Source organism: Solea senegalensis, linkage group LG1, assembly GCF_019176455.1.
Source record: "Solea senegalensis isolate Sse05_10M linkage group LG1, IFAPA_SoseM_1, whole genome shotgun sequence".
Classification (NCBI taxonomy): domain Eukaryota; kingdom Metazoa; phylum Chordata; class Actinopteri; order Pleuronectiformes; family Soleidae; genus Solea; species Solea senegalensis.
In genome coordinates this window covers 13,009,287-13,022,332 of record NC_058021.1, presented here as the reverse complement: position 1 = coordinate 13,022,332, position 13,046 = coordinate 13,009,287, and the positions used below count along the sequence as shown (strand labels likewise).

General features: G+C 40.9%; 2 protein-coding genes across 3 annotated transcripts; one reads left to right on the top strand and one right to left on the bottom strand.

Annotated features, from left to right (window-relative positions):
• Nucleotides 1–4: 4 nt before the first annotated feature.
• LOC122771600 (G-protein coupled receptor 55) lies at nt 5–5,667 on the top strand. Its single transcript, XM_044029271.1, has 3 exons — nt 5–1,387; nt 2,017–2,752; nt 3,466–5,667. The coding sequence occupies exons 2-3, from the start codon at nt 2,024–2,026 to the stop codon at nt 3,670–3,672; spliced, it is 936 nt and encodes a 311-aa protein (XP_043885206.1). The 5' UTR covers nt 5–1,387; nt 2,017–2,023; the 3' UTR covers nt 3,673–5,667.
• Nucleotides 5,149–11,134, bottom strand: itm2cb (integral membrane protein 2Cb). 2 transcript variants are annotated; one of them, XM_044029289.1, is made up of 6 exons: nt 10,875–11,134; nt 8,304–8,441; nt 8,008–8,196; nt 7,789–7,899; nt 7,460–7,610; nt 5,149–6,290 (listed from the first exon to the last, which is right to left on the bottom strand). In XM_044029289.1, the coding sequence occupies exons 1-6, from the start codon at nt 10,959–10,961 to the stop codon at nt 6,199–6,201; spliced, it is 768 nt and encodes a 255-aa protein (XP_043885224.1). In that variant the 5' UTR covers nt 10,962–11,134; the 3' UTR covers nt 5,149–6,198. The 2 variants fall into 2 exon arrangements, with proteins under 2 accessions (XP_043885224.1, XP_043885217.1); XM_044029282.1 differs by having other exon boundaries at nt 8,008–8,199; nt 10,875–11,133.
• Nucleotides 11,135–13,046: the final 1,912 nt, after the last annotated feature.

Genomic DNA, 13,046 nt, shown 5'->3' with positions numbered 1-13,046 from the left:
TTCTTCATATTTTGAGGCGGTCACTGCCAATTGAGAAAAAAATATTTAGGATTTAGATTGAGTAGAGAGGTTTTCAACATGGTTAGCTGCTTCCACAGCAATGTTTTTTGTCTGTAACTGTATGTCTTACAAGAACTGGATAATGTGATTTTAAAATAAGAAATATTTGCATGACTGACTTTTACCTCATTCTCAACAGTAGGTGGTGGTGTGGCACTATTGGCATCACTAGCCTTTACAGCAAAAAAGGCATGAAAGTAAATTGTACACTTAGGCCACATCTACACAGAAATGGCAACCAAACGAAAAAAATCTTGTTCTTTGGCCTTTACAAAGATATCTCCGTAAAGACGCCATCGTTTCAGGAAATATCTCCGTCCACGCGGAACCCCCTGAAACGGTAAATGAATCACGGTTCTTGACTGGTATATTCAAAGTGCTCTCCACAATCATCACCATTAACAGCTCTTACAATTTCAGTGCTTTGAATAGAAGTAAGTCATGTCAGCAACTGAAACCAGGAAACCTTCAACAGAAGAATCAGCCTCAGCGGATTCTCACAGACCCGAAAAGACTGAACATCTTGATCCTTATGAGACAAGACGATGAAGAGGATAGGGAGACTGTTTTTCATTCACTTGTAACCACCACACAATCATCACATTAAATCTGCACATTATAACGTCTCAACAATTATCTGTTGTCACAAGGTGCAGTGAATATTCAAACCATGATGGAAATTCCACTCAGAGGAAATATATACCACAATCATACACAGAAAAACTCGTGAGAGATGTGAGCAAGTGCTGCAGTTTCCTCAATTTGATTTCATTTTATAATTGACTTGGTAAAAGCCTCAATAAAAAGTTATTTTTAAAACAAATGTTCACTTCAAAGCTGTGACTACAACCTACAGTGGCCTAGCATGGATGAAAAAAAAAATTTAAACTAAAGAATAATTAATTCAGTTTGTGTCTTTTTTTTTAAAATTTCAGCCAATTTTAGATTTGATGTTGACTAAAATTACTTTTTTACAGCCAATGAATTTATTGTGTTTAATCAACTGATTTCATCCATGAAATGTCAAAAGCTAATGCATCACAGTTTCCGTCACAGATTCTTAGAGAGCTCTCGGGTGATCTGCTATCCCGTTTAATTCAGCATGCAGCTTCAACGAATGTCCAAAATCTGAAAACCCATGCACGATGTGTGGCATGACTCAGGAAGTGGTGATGAAACAACAAAGGTAGCGAAAGCAGAAGTGCGTCTGCCACTGATAAGTCTGGCAGACACTGTCAACAGTAACAGGAGAGTGCTGTGATGTGAAGACGTGATCCGATTTCACACTTTCCCCCTGTCAAGAATACTTCACATTAAACAGCACCAGGTGGGACTTTTTAATTGTTGCTTTAAAATTCTAATTGACTGAATGTCAGTGTAGCTATTTCATGTGTTTATTAGACCTTTATGGAAATAATTAGAAAATGTTTGAAACTTTACATTTCGGTGGAGTTGCACAAATTTGTAATTCTGCCAGTTTTACACAGTTAATTATAAACAGCTGTCCATATGGTAGACTTTTTATGACAATATAGATCACAGCCGAACACCTCAGTGACTTTTTTAATTATCGACTGATGCGTCATTAAACAGTAAAGCCAAGGCGATCTATGTGAAATATGCAGACAGTAAAAAAAACAATATATAGCTGCAGGCGTCTAATCTGACACATCAAAGGTTGCTTGTGCTTCTTTTTTTCCCAAACATGGCCATTTTCAGTCATTACTTAAAACAAAAACAAAAAAGACAACATTGATATTTAACTTTATTCCCTTGTGGCCTTGGCGTGAAAAAGCTGACACAAAAGCAGCTCCTGCTCCCACACACCTAAGAGGTTTCATACACAGTGTTTCTGTGTGAAGTGTACTGACAGGAAATTAAGCGTCTTCTCACACACATTTGAACATGACATTGAAATCTTGACAGAAATGGCCAAATCTAACTCTCTTCTTGCAGTGCCACCATGACAGCCAACTGTTCATTCCGTGACGTCGACCAGTACATGGAATATCTGGAGCTGGTCATCTACATACCTATATTCATCTTTGGTCTGATCCTGAATGTTCTTGCTCTCTTGGTGTTCTGTGTCTTTCTGCAAAAACGGACTGAGTCGACCACATACATGACCAGCTTGGCGCTCATGGACCTGCTCCTTCTCTTCCCTCTTCCCTTCAAAATGCACGCGGCCAATCACGTTTGGCCTGCCAAACTCCAAACTCTCTGTTCAGTCTTGGAAAGCCTGTACTTTGTTGGGATATATGGTAGCATCTACACGATCATGTGTATAGCCGTGGACCGATGGCTGGCTATCTGTCACCCTTTCAAAGCCAAGCAGCTGCGTTCACCCACAGCTGCTCTGGTGACCTGTGTGGGGGTGTGGGTGCTCGTGATAGCAGTGCTCTCTCCAGTCATCTACCGCTTCAGGGAGAACGGGCACACAGAACTCCACTGCTTTCACAGGTTTTCAGAGAAGGGCTGGAGCCCTCAGGTGATCATCTGTCTGCAGGTGTTTGGGTTCCTGCTGCCTGCACTGGTGGTGGTTTACTGCTCAGTCCAGACCATCTGGGCACTCCAGCAGTCCGGGCAGCACAGCCCTCAGAGCCGCGCCTGTGTGAAGATCATCTACAGCAGCCTGAGTGCCTTCCTGGTGCCATTCACCCCGAGCCACCTCGCTATCCTCCTGCAGTTCCTGGTAAGAGAAACTACACTTTCATTTTGAAGGTCCCCCCCTATAGGATCACATACAGTGGGCCAGACCAGTAAAATAACATAGCATAATAACCTATAAATCACGAGGACTCCCTTTGTTTTACATTCATTTAAGTATCTTCTTACTAAACATAACCTAAAATGTCTTGTAATTTCAACAATTCTGCCATTTACACAACTTACACATCACAGTGGGTCTACAAAGTCACAGCATATTTAGTCACAGGTATGTGGAACTGAAAAAATATAGTATTAGAATCTTATCATAACATGAAATCTTGACAAATTCATCCAGAGCAGACCTTCTGGCAGGCCGGTACTGGCCCACAGGCCATATGTTTGACACCCTGGTCTAGTGTGTAACATTCATGAGAGACTATTGGCAGAAACTGAGTGTCATAATATGTATGTTTGTGTAAGTGGCACAATTGTTTTAAATTCAAACCTGTTTAGTTTTAATAACCTTATAGATGAAGTCTTTTATATGTACTTTAGGTGAGGGCTGACAGTGTGTTCCATGTTTGATACACAAACGGTTCTGCTTCCCTGAGCAAAAGGAGGACGTGTGTTTACTAGAAATGAATGTATGCAGACTTGTGTGTGTACAAATTACAACACTGGCAACACTGGAGAAATCCTCCCTCCAAAAAAGAGAGGATCGTTTACTAATTTTCCTCTAACCCTTCACTGTTCCAGGTGCACCAAGGCGTAATCCAGGACTGTGGCTCTAAGACCAGAATCAGCCTGTTCATACAGCTCGCCATGTGTTTGTCAAATATCACCTGCTGCCTGGACGCTGTGTGCTACTACTTCATCGCCCATGAGGTGAGGAGCACCAAAAACACCTTCAGGAGGTCAGTGACCAGCCAAAGACGAACCACCTTCAGCACGTCCGAGCTTTGAACAGGGGACACGCTTAACTGTTCTCTGTTAAAATGAAACCAGATCTGGCTCCTTGGGCTTTAAGCAGATCAGTGAAAATAAAGAAGAGTCAGTACATTCAGTGGTTGATGAGAGAGCGTGGCATGCAGGATACAGTAGGCGGGTGTACAGTGAGTGTTACGTCATTTTAATCGTGAGAATGGCAAAGACAGAAGAGGATTTGGTCTAGAGACAGGAAGCCTGTCGGTTCCTCTATGACCTCAAACGGCTCACATTTGTCTTATTATTATTCTTATTATTATGTGAAACGCAAAAATACAATCGGCCAAATTCAGATCGAGGACGCTGCGTCCAGGACTCAAAAGATACCATTTAAGAGACTAACTTACTGACTAATAATTAAAAAAGAATATATACACTTATATATACATATATATAAAAAAATGTCCTTGTACATTGATAAAGCACAATCCACAAACCCCACAAACACTGACATCAATCAGTTCACATGCATTCATGTATTTCACTGCTATGAATTAAGAGTGATTATTACATCTAATGAAGAGATGACCTCTCTTTATTACAGGCATAAACAAAGAGCTCTTTATTTATCCCTGATGAGTATACAGAATTATTACACAATATTACACAATAACATAATGTTCAGGTAGAGTTCACATAACAAATAACAATAATAGTAACAGTAATAATAATGCTAATATGAATTACAAGGCAAACAAAGGCAGCTGACAGTTTTATAGTGGGAAACTGTATTCTCCCTAATGCACCCTTAATTAAAGTAACCGCGGTGTAAATAAATGACATGATGATGTCATTAAACATGTAAAAAGAAAACACAATGATGTGTGTTTTACTTCATTGTTAACGCGTTAACAGGTAATTGGGCCATGATTTGATGAAGTGCGGTCAAAGCGAATAAGAGCAATAAAGCTGTGTTGCTATTCACTGTTAATTCATTGTTTTTTATGACAGTACTGTAAAACCAGTAAAAAAATATTGCCTCCTAAAAGCAGACACGGGACATGAAACTGTCAGGTTCCAAGTCACTATCGCTTATTTGTGTCTTGACACTTTGATATTTGTTTTGTTCCATTTTCGTTTACATTTGTGTCACAGAGTTTTGCTGTTCTTTCCTCTGGTCTTCAGTACATAGACGATGCAAATGTACATTTAAGTATTTATGAGAGGAGGATGCTGTGGATGCTTTTGTATATGGCTCACTTTGTATATGTCTACACAAACGTGTTAACTTCTGTATTTTTCCAGGCATTAACCTGCCTTTTTTTTTTTAAATGAAATATACTTCATATAATATACCACACAGAAAGAATGAGGTGATGTGTGTTACTTTGACTGACGATAAAGCTGTTAGAAGCTCTGAGGAAGTTTTAACTTCCTCCCAATTATTCCAAACCACATTTTTGTCATTTTTATGACGAGAGAGTCGGTCACAGATCAACATACGCACGCCAAGAATAAAGAGTGATTATTTATTCTTAAAGCAGCAAGATATTACAAGAAAAATCAACTGTACAGCGAAATCTGTTATCTTAGTCTTTGATGTATGAGCACATAATCACAGCTCTCGACGGAGACTTGTATCGTTCCATGGTGCACATTAAAAAAAGACATCTTTGTTTCAAGTTGGGACAAATCAACATCGTATGACAGGAAAGAAAGAATCGGGAAGTGGTGAGAGCTAATGACGACAGACAAAGTAAAAAGAAAAGAAAATTCTAGCCTTTGATATAATCTACAGTGAGTGATCTAGACTATAAAGCATTCTTTCTACATATTTCATATATGACACTATGTGTAGGGTCGCCGACTGCAGATTTTGGTTCCTCTCGTCTCCTCTGAAGCACTGCTACTAAATACAGTCTAAAGCCATTAATATCGAAAGAGTAGGGAAGTGTATAAGAGACATAACGGGATGATCTTGCACAAAACAGGTTCATTTCAGATAAAAATCTATGCATGTAACAATAGGAAATCTAAAAGAAAATCAATTTACAGTCGATATTGCTTAGGAACAATCAAAAGATTATGTACACCATTCAGTAATGATTACAAACCAGCAAAGAAACGTCTGAACTACATGAGGTATGTTTGCCATTTCCTGGCATCCCAAAAACGAAACAAAAAAAAGAATTGAAAGTAAAACAAATATTCACAGGAGTGCACAGTGCAAGCAGCTTCCAAGTACCGAGTCCGTCACCCACAGAGCACTGGGTTACCAAGTGACAATAACGTCCTCTGATGGAAATGTCACAAACCAACAAACATTTACATTAAGTTGCTTTTTGCATAACATGACAAGCTACGGGTGTATTCAATCACATTAATAACGTCATCCAAACACACAGAGCAAACGCACTCTGAATTTAAAAACAAAAGAAAAAAGACAAACTGAAACTGCTGGACAAACACTTGCTCTTAAAGTGCAGTTTAAAAGACTAAATAATTCAAGAGGTAAGATTTGAAATTGCCTTCAGCATTGCTTGGCTTTGATTTCCGTCTCAGATTTTAGAGCCTGTCGCAGATGACGGTGTCGACCACAAACGTGTTCTCAAAGTGACGAATGCTGTGGCACCGCTTCGCCTCGCGCCTCTCAATACCTGGAAGAGAAGACACAAAATCTGTTCAGTACTGAAACTTGAGAGGTTTTCAGTTGCACTGCATCACGTGTGCAGTTGCTATGCCGACGCTGCCCGCCGTGAGTCAGCGCCAGTGATTTCCCTGGAATCACATCCTTATATGTACTGGAGGTGGGAAGTCATTTTTTTTTTTTTGTCACACGCCAATCGAAGGCAGCAACTAAAGTGATGAGGCTCACGCACATCACCACTACCACCTCCACAGTGTGTGGATGTGTCCACGCCACTACAAGTGACTCACAGAGCAGGAAGTTCCCTGGCTGTGCCCACACACACACACGCACACGCACACGCACGCACGCGTGTACGCAGACATGAATACCAGGCTGTTATGTGGAATCTACACTGCAAGTATTCACCAGGAAATCCCTATTTGGTGATGGTGATTATTCACTCTCAGTTTGTTCCCTGTGACACACTGAAGGATTGCTTTCCTTCTGGAGGATGCACGGGTCACAATAAGCGCCGTGTTTTCTTACCACGCGGTACAGGACAGGCGTTCACTGTCAGTTATGTGAACAGCATGGCATCGCACCAGTGCAATCTCAATAAAGTTTGACTTGAAGGAAGAAGAACACAGCACAGTAAACACTGCCCCAGAATTGTGATATCTCTAAAAAAAAATAAAATAAAATAAAATACAAAATTTTATTTAAATTGAATTTGTTTTATAAATTTAATCAAGGACAGCTAAACGTGGTAGTTAATATGAAGAAAACCACTCTTTATTGATTATTGATACTATTACAAATACTAATACAAATCAAATTGGCACCTAAATTTAACAATTAAATCGAATGGTGACAGCCTGAGTAAACAGTGCTGCACACTAATGGTACCTTCAGAATATTTGAAAAAGGGCATGTTGTCTTCTTCTTCTTCTACCAGTCCTGTTTTTTGCACAGAAATGACAATTCTCTACCAATCAATGGCATTATGGGAAGCTCCATAATGTTTGGATCGTTTATTTTGGCAGCTTTCACAACTTCGAAAACCAAATCATTGCGTGTTGTACCAAACTCAGTCAAACTGTACCACTGACTTAACATTTCATACTTGACTAAGCATCGATAAGTCGTCTTCAAAGCACACAGATAGACCACAATAGGAGACCAAATGTTTGCACTTACGTCGGTGCTGACTGCGTCGTCTGAGGCGGTACGTTTCTTTGCCGTAGCAGAGTCTGTGGATGAACGGGCCCAACTGCCTCATGTTCCTCACCCTCCCCGTCACCATCATCTCCTCGTGAATGATGTAAGTCTGAGGAAGGTACGTGCCTCTCTGTGGCAAAGAGATACACATGAATCACTCAACTGAACACTGGAGGCAGGAAGATCAGAACATGCTGTCCTCTTTTTTTTTTCTCTCTCTCTCACATACAGTCATTTGTCTCTAGCACTGCCGTTACAACAGATTCCCTGATGTCATCAACACTGAATGCAGTGAATGAGTGCCTCACCTTGACATTGACGAGCAGCTCCCACAGGTTACGCGGAGGCATCACCATGGTCGTGTTCAGCTCGGTGATGTAGCACTTGTCTAAAGCGATGTCATGATAAGCTGTGAGGCCCTGGAACAAACACAAAAAATAAAACAGTTCAAACCAAAGATAATCGAGCGTTTCAACACATCGCGAAGAAAATGGTGAAGGAGGAGGACAGCAGTACAAAGCACTTACTCTGTGAAAGTCGTGGATGATATCAGCGGGATCGCTACCACCGAAGTGCGGCACAGGCACGCTGATCTGCTCGTAGTTGTCATCCAGGTAGATGCCGACGTTCTCCTCCAGTTCCTGTCTGTTCCTCAGCGGAGCGTACACAGAGTCCTCGTAGACAACCCGACAGTGGAACAAGCTGTCTTCTGGCATCTGCTAATGGGACACAAAGGACACGAGTTAGCACGGGTTAGCACGGGTCAACACGGGTATTTTCTGTGCTGCTGATTATAAAAGGAGGGTGTGTAGAATGAACCGACCTGAGGTATGAAGTAGTAGCGATAGACGTAGACCGAGGCCAGCACCAGCCCTGACAGGAAAACCACCAGGCCAAAGGTGAGGCAGCACAGGCCGGTTGGAAATGGCTTCTTGGACCGGACAGGAAGAATCAGCTGCTCCTGTGAAGACGAAAAAAACTGGCTGGTTAGAGGACAAGTCAGGTCATAAATTATTTTTAAATTCATCTTATTTTATTGCCACTTATTTTTCATCCCTTTATTTTGCTGCTGTTGCAAGTGATTTTCCACAGTTTGAGATCAATCTAATAACGTAACATGGTCATAACCAGTTCTATGATGGAGGACCAGTGTATGTAATGTCCTCTCACACTGTCATGTTGTCGTGCACCAAATCCTAACAGAGCTCATTCTGACGACAGGCGTTTGCCGGGTCATTATTCAAGCAGGGAGATCTCGCAGACGTAGGACGTACTGGGATGATTCATGCCAGATGCTCACCCACAAACTCACAATCAATCTGCTCGCTGCCTCTCTTCCAACCCCCACCTGCAACGGTTGCTATGGAGAGCGGAAGCAGGGAGAGCAGATTGTGCCAGTCTGTGACGAAGACGCTGGCACGGGGACGTCTGGGTCTATTCTTAGTGGCCTACTTCCACACTCCATATTTGCAGTTGGTTCTCTCGCGCCCCGAGACGGAGGCAAAATGAGCACGGCTACGTGGAGCCGGAGTCCCTGGGCAGAGGCGGACATATTAATAGATCTACACACATTGGCTCTGACGCCGGGCCTTCTGTCGCAGCCAATCGAAATAGACGTGGCCTCTGAGCTCATGTGTTACATGGACGCTGACGCAGCAGGCGAAGAAACCTGTAAGCAGCAGTGATGGATGTGTCAACGAGTTTTTTGGTTTTTTTCACCGTCTACTAAGTGTTGGGAGAGGATGAGGCACAGACAGACACATATCAATTATGTGCCAGGAATCTAATGATGTATATAACAGTCCTGGGAGGTAGTCCAGGAACTGCCTTTGCCGTTATAACCCTGGCTTCTTATTGTAACTATTTTATAACAAGCTTATATTATGTTCAGAATGCTACAACAATGGTTGGTGATTGAGGATTTAGCAGTTTAGGTTCAGAGCATCAGATGATCACTTCCTCTCTCTGAACCCCTATGTTTAATACAAATCTGCTCCTCTTGAGTAAAGGAAAGGATACAATTGGAAGATTTGACCGTGTTTTTGTTCATTTAGACTAGCTCTTTTCAAATGCCTATTTTGGGAAAGGATAAACAGCTAATCTGCCTTTCGGGACACATCCACTATTTTTATAAAACACACAGTAATCCAGGATTATCTGCCTCTCTCTCTCTCTCTCTAATACAGGAGGTTGCCTCTTAGGCACAGCCTGCAGGGTTCATGGGGTATAACACTGTGTGACATCACTGAATGCTGCAGTTGCTGCATCTGACAGCTCTGTTGTTCTTATTAATGAAACGGTGGAGAGGGAAGATTAAGGCTATTTGAATTTCCCACAGTTTAAAGGGAGTAAGAGCTTGTACTTTTTAAATATTCAAGAGTCATGGGTTTTACTTGTCGCATTGTTACACTCATATAACCCACATTGAAATGGAAACCTGAGTCGCTCTAAGACTGTAAACATACAAGAATATAAAGAGATATATGTATATGTCTATACATACTACGTAATAAAGATCTAAACACTGGATGGTGTTGATCTTTCCTGCTGAAGGCGCGCACACACACACACACCCAGTGTGACCTCCCAGAGGAAAAGAAGGTGATGTAATGTCAACAACCCCAGGCTGGACTAGGATGGTCTGCAATGTTGATTCTGTTTCCTTGCTGTTTTTTTTTTATTTATTTTTTTTATGCTGCACCAACAAAAAGCAGGATATTTAATACGCCTCAGTATGCCCTGTGATTTTCAGCAATGAAACTCTTGCCTTTTGAAGACAAAAGTCACTCAACATCCAGGTTTAATATTGATGTAAGTTGTGGAAATCAGTTCAGTGAAGCTTCTATTTAATATTCAGACTAGTGAACAAATGTGTAATTATACCTGTGTAATGCATAATTATATTGATGTAATCTTTAGTTATGTTGTTGTTATTATTGGCCACCCCTAATTGAGATTATACCCGCTGTGCATTTAGGATTAAGGATTTGCACATATGTATATATATATATATATATATATATATATATATATATATATATATATATACATATATATACATATATATGTATATAATATGCAAACAAAAATATAACTATGTAGATATCCTGCAGATGTTCATATAGTGTATATTATATTGCATGTATTAAATAGAATTTGCTCAATCTTAAATCCTGTGCATGTTAATACCCACGATTAGCAATAAACGTATTGAGATTCGTTTTTTGATAAGATGCATTACAAGCATAGTAATACTAAAAGACTGATGGATGACCAGGTCATAGTGGAACAGTTGAAGAAGTGGAGACTGCAGCAGCACAACAGTGACACACACACATACACATACACACACAACAGACGCCACATAAAGGAAAACAAAAGAGAGCAAACTCACGTGAGCCTGAGGCACAATGATCTTGTCTTCCTCTGTCTCTTTCTCACGCTTCTGCGCCGACACGGGCTGGAACGTGATCTTCACCATTTTGTTTGTTTGTTTGTTTGTTTTCTCTTTCTTTCAACGTGTGTTCGCTTTGTATGGTTTCCCTTTCGGTTCGCTGCTTTTCTTCCACTGGGCCGTGAGGACGGTTTTATAGCAGCGAAGCTCCTTCGCCCCCGGATCACAGTGACCTCACAAAAGCGTCTTCTCTGACGAACAGTCCCTGTGTGGGTCTGAAGGAAAAGCCGCCCCGCCGCTACCAAAATAAGAGCTCTTCACTGATTTAAACGCTTAAAATCTATCATGACTCACCGTTTGTGCGCCTTTTTGTCCAACAAATGCATATGTCCGAGTGTTAAAAGTGGTCTAGTATATGAAATCATCATGATATGCTGCATTTTGGTTGTGGAAGGATAGGGCATGCTTTTATTTTGAAGGCAAAAGCCAGATATGGTAGTGCTTTCCGTATTTTATTAAAAGCTGCATCGCCTTTTCTCAAACGTGTCAGAGTTATCATCCGGAAACGTTTCAGACTCTCAGACTGCAACAAAGTTAGCCCTGGGTCACCAGTACTTTGATACTGCTTATTAACTTTAAATATTACTGAATAAATATGTTATGTGTCATTTAAGTCCGCTGTGCAACGTTTAGTGACAGAAATTGAATATCCTGCCCTGAAGTATGCGTGTACAAATGTGAAATTGCTTTGATATCTAAATGTCTTTGTCCTAGAATAAGCCATTTTTCATGTACTTCAGGAAGGGGCCTTGCTTTGTAGAGGCTGCCATTTTGTGCCGACATGTTATTACGGCACCCCGAATGGTCAAAGCAACCGGAGCATAGTTTTATGTTATAAAGCAGATGCTTACTACTGAAACTAAGACCAACAGCACGCTTTCTGATATGCAAAGGCATCATATGGTGCTTTTCTATTATACAGGTCTAGCACTACTCGGCTCGACTCTACTGGTTTTTTTGGTTCTCCATTAACGATGGTACCTGGTGCTTTTGTAGTACCTCTGTTCCCAGTCGCTAGTTTTCAGGTCTTCTTCAATAGAACTTGATGTAAATGTACATTTTGTAAAAGATGTGCCCATTTTGAGGAAAATAGACAATGAAGTATGGCATATATGAGTGGACACCAGTGTGATTGACAGCTGGTATTGTCCAATAGGAGCCTGGTTGCAAGTGGCACTAGTGAAATTCTGCTTGCATGTAATGTTGTTGGCCAAACTGCAATTCTGGAGGCCTCAACATGGGAATTTAGATTCTTATGGGTGACATCGCAACCAGATGCCACTAGCATTATGTCAGTTAAGTGACACCGACGACACTTGAGAGTGAAGTACTTGAAAAGAGGCTCCACGCTGCCAATTCTCTTTGTGGTGGATCAGCCCGTTCTTCATAGGCGGATTGATGGCTCCCACTCAGCCATGAAATAGGCCTTGCTGAGTAATGTGAGAATTGGTGAACATGTGGCCTAAAGTGGTGAGCACTCATTCAAAGGCAATGTTGAACAATTACATTAAAGAACACTTTGCCTAATAGAATGAAACTGACACTTGTGTCAGTGTCATTAGTCATTCATTTATTTATTTAAAAGCCATGCACGCCAAGACTTTATGTTTTTCAGTGACAGCATTAAATGTGCTCTTTTATGTGTATTACTGTTTAATACACTACATTTATTTATATAATAAAAACTAGTGTGTTGGTCCTTATCGGATGCAATCTTGCCATGGACCCCACAGTGGACATGGCTGGCCCTGGTGTATCTGTATGTCTACATCTATATGGCTATATTACCATTACAAGGGTGTTGCATCTGAAATTCATGTGAACACAACTGCTCTCTGAAACGTGTGTGCACGGTCAAATCTTTTGTTGTTCGGCTGAGCCGCACTGCTATTGCAGGTCAATGGCAACAACACTCAATGAATGTATGTAGGAAAAAAGCCCCATTGAATCAAATTTGACTGTTTTCATTTACGTTGCATGGCCACGTGTTGGATATGTACTCACCATCCAGTTTATTACGTAAACACCTGGTGTGTCTTGTGCACACAAGATGTTATATTATTTTACAATTCTCTTATCAATCAATGTGCTTTTCCTCTCCATCAGACAGAA

What these genes read in the sequence shown, in the direction of transcription:
- LOC122771600 (XM_044029271.1), top strand. Translation starts at nt 2,024, where the DNA reads ATGACAGCCAACTGTTCATTCCGTGACGTCGACCAGTACATGGAATAT. An exon ending in CTATCCTCCTGCAGTTCCTG is followed by an intron (nt 2,753 to 3,465) that starts GTAAGAGAAACT and finishes TCACTGTTCCAG; the next exon opens with GTGCACCAAGGCGTAATCCA.
- itm2cb (XM_044029282.1), bottom strand. Translation starts at nt 10,961, where the DNA reads ATGGTGAAGATCACGTTCCAGCCCGTGTCGGCGCAGAAGCGTGAGAAA. An exon ending in TCATTGTGCCTCAGGCTCAC is followed by an intron (nt 8,442 to 10,874) that starts GTGAGTTTGCTC and finishes TCGTCTTCACAG; the next exon opens with GAGCAGCTGATTCTTCCTGT. An exon ending in AGCTGCTCGTCAATGTCAAG is followed by an intron (nt 7,611 to 7,788) that starts GTGAGGCACTCA and finishes TCTTTGCCACAG; the next exon opens with AGAGGCACGTACCTTCCTCA.